This window comes from Squalius cephalus (genome assembly GCF_949319135.1).
Source record: "Squalius cephalus genome assembly, chromosome: 9".
Taxonomy (NCBI): Eukaryota; Metazoa; Chordata; class Actinopteri; order Cypriniformes; family Leuciscidae; genus Squalius; species Squalius cephalus.
In genome coordinates this window covers 26,635,509-26,642,029 of record NC_137130.1, presented here as the reverse complement: position 1 = coordinate 26,642,029, position 6,521 = coordinate 26,635,509, and the positions used below count along the sequence as shown (strand labels likewise).

At 36.5% G+C, this 6,521-nt stretch overlaps 1 protein-coding gene across 1 annotated transcript in view; it reads right to left on the bottom strand.

Annotated features, from left to right (window-relative positions):
- Positions 1-325: 325 nt before the first annotated feature.
- nalf1b (NALCN channel auxiliary factor 1b) overlaps positions 326-6,521 on the bottom strand; it is a 160,415-nt gene continuing 154,219 nt past the window's right edge. The window contains exons 2-3 of the mRNA XM_079881435.1: positions 4,809-4,980; positions 326-1,388 (exon numbers count right to left, since the gene is read on the bottom strand). Of these exons, the coding sequence (XP_079737561.1) occupies positions 1,111-1,388; positions 4,809-4,980 (450 nt within the window). The 3' untranslated portion in view covers positions 326-1,110. The remainder of the gene's footprint in view (positions 1,389-4,808; positions 4,981-6,521) is intronic.

Below are 6,521 nucleotides of genomic sequence, written 5' to 3'. Positions count from 1 at the left end.
CTCTACATGCAGGAGTGTTTGAATGTGTGTAGATGATGGGTAAGCCCTTTACTGTATAAGGAATGATGGATCCTCTCTGTGTGATTTAGTCGTTTGTCTCGTAAGCTCTGATTGGCTGGGTTCATGCTGCCAAATAATTTGGACGGTACTTGGAGTGAGAGCTACTCTTTTTCAGATTGTTTGGATTTATTTCTTTAAAACTTTAGCAGCGTAGTCTAAACTCTGGTTCTAACATGCAATTAGAGAATATAGGGTAGAGAATATAATATCTTAATATAATATATAACATTAAAATTGGCTGATATCTTTTGGCAGACTGGGGGGGGGGGGGGGGGGGGGGGGTAACATCCCAACAAAGACCTTTTCAGTCAAGCACTTAAACAAATAATTGAGCGACATTAACGTTCCCAGACCCCCAAAGCTACTGACCTGACCTTGCAGGAAATGACATCATACAAGCAACAAAAACATCAGACTACCTTAATAAGGTTACAGGGTCTTAATGGGAGAATCTGAGTTTGAACCTGGGCTTTTTTGTTGGGTGCCTTGGTATTTGTCTAGGCAGATTTGTCAACGAATAAACTGCAATATATAACCCTCGTAATGAATAGAGCAGCATTCAGAGAGTTTGTGATTATGAATAGAAACGAGAAGAACATCTTAGTGGACACACGGATGCAAGCACAGGCACACATGCACACGCACTCATCCATTCGCTCACATGGACACGCACTCAGTCTTGGAATATTCACTTGGATACTGTACATTTAACTCATCCGTCTCTGCCAATCCTTTCTGCACAAAGACCCAAATGAAAAGAAAAGAAACATGAATTAGATCCTGTAGTCATCTAGTGCAACAGAAATCCAAACCATAGACACAGTGTAAAAAAAAGTGGTGCGAGAGAACTCCGCCCCCTAGAAGCCTCTTTCAACAAAGGCTACGGTGTTGTCCCTTGTTCTTGTTGGTTGATTGGATTTGTCCAGTGTTTGTTTAGCTTGGTCAGTTTGCTTTGATTGCACGTCCACAGTTTCTGTACCAGCAAGTCACCCACGGTCCGTCACGTCACTGGAATCGGCACTGTAACTGTGTTACCGAGTGGCTATTCCGTCATTCCTCGTTGGAGGAGCTGGAGGTGAGGTTGAACCCAGTGGGATTGTGGGATGCTGTGAGAGTGGCAACAGTATGAAGGAGGACGAGGACCAGCAGGCAGAGTTTGAGTCTGCTGTTGCACAGTCTAGAGGCCGCTGACGAGGTCAGGGATGTCCCGTGCTGACATGACGGGTGAGTTCTTTTGAGAGTGCCTGTGGAGCTGTTGTCCGCCCTGCTGTCCCATCGGACATCGCAGCACTCTGTCTCTGCGTCTGAGGGGTTGTCCTCTTGGAGCCCTAGGCCAGCAAAAGACACACATTAGGGTTGATGAAAAATAAGTGTTCACAGTAAAAGAAGACATCTTTTCAAAATCTAGTTCTTCTTCTTACTTCTTGTATTCATGTTGCTTTCATAAGGTTTGGAAAAACGTTCAAGAAAAGTTTTCATTTAATGACTGTCATGTGGTGTGACCATCGAGTAAAAAGTATCAAGTGTACACATCTTAATAATTACTTTTTTCAAGGTACATTTTTTTCTTTGCAAATAATACATTGTTATAGGTGCAGAATGCGATTTCTCAAAATATATATAAAAACAAAATACAAAAGTATATATTTTATCATGGCAGAAGCGACGCAAAATAATACTAATAGTGAAGATGATGAACAAACGACAAGGAAGAACAAAGAAATGAACATACAGTACACAAGAGAGCAAAAGCTCTGGGCAGATCATAACCCTTCTTTTTCTTTTTCTTTTGTAAATGTCTCTCTCAGCCATCTCTCTTTCTAAAGTCTTTCTTCAAATCTCTTGCTCAGCTCTCCTCTCAACTCTCTCTCTCCTCTCCCATCATGAGTGGACACACCCCCTACTGCTGATTGGCTCACTCTCTCCTCTCCCATCATGAGTGGACACACCCCCTTCTGCTGATTGGCTCACTCTCTCCTCTCCCATCATGAGTGGACACACCCCCTACTGCTGATTGGCTCACTCTCTCCTCTCCCATCATGAATGGACACACCCCCCACTGCTGATTGGCTTACTCTCTCTCCTCTCCCATCATGAGTGGACATGCCCCCTACTGCTGACTGGCTACAAGTTTGTTGGGGTGCTCGGTCCCATTCCACTTTCAACAGCGTTATATATATATATACAGTGCTATGCATAAGTTTAGACACCCATACTAAAGTTGACTAAAAAGAGGAATAAAAAATCATCTTTTGGAAACTGAACTTAATGCCTTAATTTAAAAAAATTAGGAAAAATCCAACCTTTAAGGACACCAATTGTCTTTGTGAATGAATAATGTATCGTAAATAAATAAATGTTCTTCCTTAAAATACAGGGTGCATAAGTTTGGACACCCCTATGTTAAATTCCCATAGAGGCAGGCAGATTTTTATTTTTAAGTATTTTTTTTTTTTTTTTTTTTTTTTAGGATACTATGCATCCTGATAAAGTTCCCTTGGCCTTTGGAATTAAAATAGCCCCACATCATCACATAGCCTTCACCATACCTAGAGATTGGCATGGTTTTATTTCAGTTAGCCTAATAGCTAGTTTGATTTGCATTGAGAGATGATCTTATGGAAAGTACCCCATGCCAATCTCTAGGTATGGTGAAGGCTATGTGATGATGTGGGGCTATTTTAATTCCAAAGGCCAAGGGAACTTTATCAGGATGCATAGTATCCTGGATCCATGAAGTAACTGGCCTTTAAAAATAAAAATCTGCCTGGCTCTATGGGAATTTAACATAGGGGTGTCCAAACTTATGCACCCTGTATTTTAAGGAAGAACATTTATTTATTTACGATACATTATTCATTCACAAAGAAAATTTGTGTTCTTAAAGGTTGGATTTTTCCTCATTTTTTAAATTAAGGCATTAAGTTCAATTTCCAAAAGATGATTTTTTATTCCTCTTTTTAGTCAACTTTAGCATGGGTGTCTAAACTTATGCATAGCACTGTATATTAGGGCTGTCAAACGATTAATCGCGATTAATCGCATCCAAAATAAAAGTTTGTGTTTACATAATATATGTGTGTGTATGGAGTATAATTATTTTCTATATATAAATACACATGCATGTATATACAGTATTTAAGAAATATTTGCATGTATATACTGTGTATATATATTTATATTATATATAATTTATATTATATATAAATATTTTACATATAAATAACACATTTTTCTAAAATATATATGCATGTGTGTGTATTTATATATATAGAAAATAATTATACTCCATACACACACATATATTATGTAAACACAAACTTTTATTTTGTTTTTACTTTATTTACTTTTATTTTAATCGTTTGACAGCCCTAATATATATATATATATATATATATATATATATATATATATATATATATATATATATATATATATATATATATATATATTAATCAATATTCTTCTAAAAATGCCAAAGCAGTTGAACATTTCAGACAATTCTGACATTAGAGTTTGTAGGTATGATTAATAAGTGGTGAGGTATTATTGTTGAAATATTATTTTACTTTTCTAAGAGGATTATGGAAAACAATTTGAATAAGGCTTTTTGCTTCACATGTCAAGTCAAGTCAAGTCAAGTTTATTTATATAGCGCTTTTCACAATACAGATTGTATCAAAGCAGCTTCACAGTATTAAATTAAAATAATACAACAAGGTTTGTTTCTAGTGAGGTTTATTGATTGATCAAATTAAATTAAATATTCCCAAAATATCCCCAACTGAGCAAGCCAAAGGCAACAGACATCAGAACACTTGTGTCACCCTGACATTAAGATTAAAAACATGCTAATAATATAATAAGTGTAGTCAGGTCATTGTATGCATGAATAGCATTTAAATAAATTCTTCCTTTAAATAGGTAACATTCTTCTTCAATATCTCCTATTATCTCTTACAAAAAAAAAAAAAAAAAAAAAAGACATCATTGATGACAGGTGTTTATGGTCATGTTGTGATGATGATAAAGTTTAGCACCGTGAGACGAGTCAGTGTTAAGTGGGGATACTTAAAGCAATTAAAGGGCAGGTAATTACAGTCTGACCACTCAGCCAGTCTGTGTGGTTTTGCTCTCAGTCCCCTATTTATCATCAGTCTGTCTCATTATAGCACAAGCCTGCAGGCCATTGGGAGGCCAAAGCACTCATTCACATGCGCCACTCAGCACGCACCCACTGGGATTAGGAGAGGAGCATATCCTGGCAAACAGAGTTTGTGTATACAAGCCCTATAGTTCTCAACATTCACAGCAGATGAAGCCCCTTTCATGCCCCCTGTGTTCATAGCCTGCTCATGATCAGCATAATTATTCAAATCAAATGGAGGATAATTTAAAGCCAAGTTACGTATTTATTAATCCACTGAGTCAACTCAAATTTTGTGCAAATACGATATGATCGTGCTCATTCATCCAATGTAAGTGTAAAGCAGAAAGAAGGAAGAATTGAAGTTCCTGTTTTAGCCACAAGGTGGCAACAGAGACAAAGTGTTTAATAAAATCAGCAACACCAATGAAAAAATGCTGCCAAATCAGGCAGTTGATGGAGGTCCAAATCCAATGTTTGTGTAACATCCTGTCTACTGTGATGCCTTCATCTGGTACTGGTAGTTCCTCGAAGCATAAATATACCCTTCACTGTCTATTGTCTATAATGTGTTTGAATGAGAAAAGGTCAAACTGCCCACCTGTGCATATAAAACTGGGGCTTCCACCGTAGATAAGCTCATCATTGTCAGGCAATATGAAGGGACACCTCTGCTGGACCTCCAGGCAGTACTTCCTGCAGGGGATCCTGTTGCTGCAGTGAATCTGTGTGGTGTGGAAGAACTGGGCACATAGCCAGTGTTTGTAGACAGTCTGTGCAGAGAGAAAAGTACAGAAGGAGAGCTGTTAGTGCTTGAGTCCGGATGTACATTGCAATTGATTGCATCATCAGTACCGCGGTAACAGTCATCGCTTTAGCTCTCCCACCTATGTATCTTGGCAACCTTGCAGCCTTATTTCTTTGTGTCGCTTACAGAGTCGAAACATCTCTCTACATTGTTTTGTTTTATGTTGCATTATGTCTATCTTATGTTCACACACACACACACACACACACACACACACACACACACACATATATATATATATATATATTAGAGCTGTCAAATCGATTAATCATGACTAATTGCATCTAACATAAAATTTTGTGTTTATATAATGTTATATACATATTATATAATGTATGTTTACACAGGGCTGCCAACTTTTGAGTTTAGCTTGGAGTGAGATTTTTTTTTTAGGGAGTGTAAAAACAAATATTGCATCACAATAAGTGTAATTGTGATTGTCAAAACATTTGGTAACTAAATAGAATTTTATGAAGTTTAGTGACAACATGTTACAATGTTTACATTGTACAATGACTGGTAGGATACAGTTTTTATTATTGCTTGACAAAAAATCAAGATTTCAATTCCATTCTTGTGATTTGATTCCAATTTTGATTCAATATTGACTAATTTGGATACATGTTTATTTTAAATTTTATTTAAAAAAATAATCTCACCTAATGCTGTAGGGCCCAATCTGCTGGTATTATTAAAGGTTAAAAATAAATTAAATATAATGCAGTTTTTGTTATAATAAATTAAAATTATTTAATGACATAAGTAAAAATATAATACATATGTAATATAGTGCTCAGTAAAATCTCCTCTCTAGCTATTTTTCCTATTCAATTAACATGCTATGGTCATTAAATGGCTTTCCTGAGGTAAATGTAACGTTATGTGACATAATTGTTCTCCTGCTGTTACATTGACCTCTTTCCGTGGTTGAAAAACACTCATTTCGATATTATGTATAGGCCTACTTTCGGTAAGTTGTACTGCATCTTTAAATAAAAAAGTAACAGATGATCGGTTCACTTGAACTGAGGCGCTCAGCGATCTGTCACGTCACATTTACAAGCGCCAAACGTATTTTTGTCTGAATTTCGTAATAAAATTGACGGAATCTAAGAGCTGAGAATTAGTTTAATATTAAAAGTAAGTTACCTCTTTGCTCCGCAATTTTTCTGTGCGTGAGAAAATGGATGTGTGGCGTGAGAGCGTGTGAAAAGTGTCAATTGCGTGAGTCTCACGCTCAATGCGTGAGAGTTGGCAGCCCTGGTTTACAAACATATATTATATAAACACAAACTTTTATGTAAGATGCGATTAATCAGTTTGACAGCCCTAAAATACATATACAGTACAATATCACTGACCATCAGTAAGACTGAAAACCTCGTTTAGAAACACCATGCTATTCACACTGATTTTATAGCTAATAACTGCCTAACTTGTTTCTACTTTTCTTTCATCAAATAAATTTTAAGACAATCGTGGTACTTAAAGCGTGAAGTGTATTTA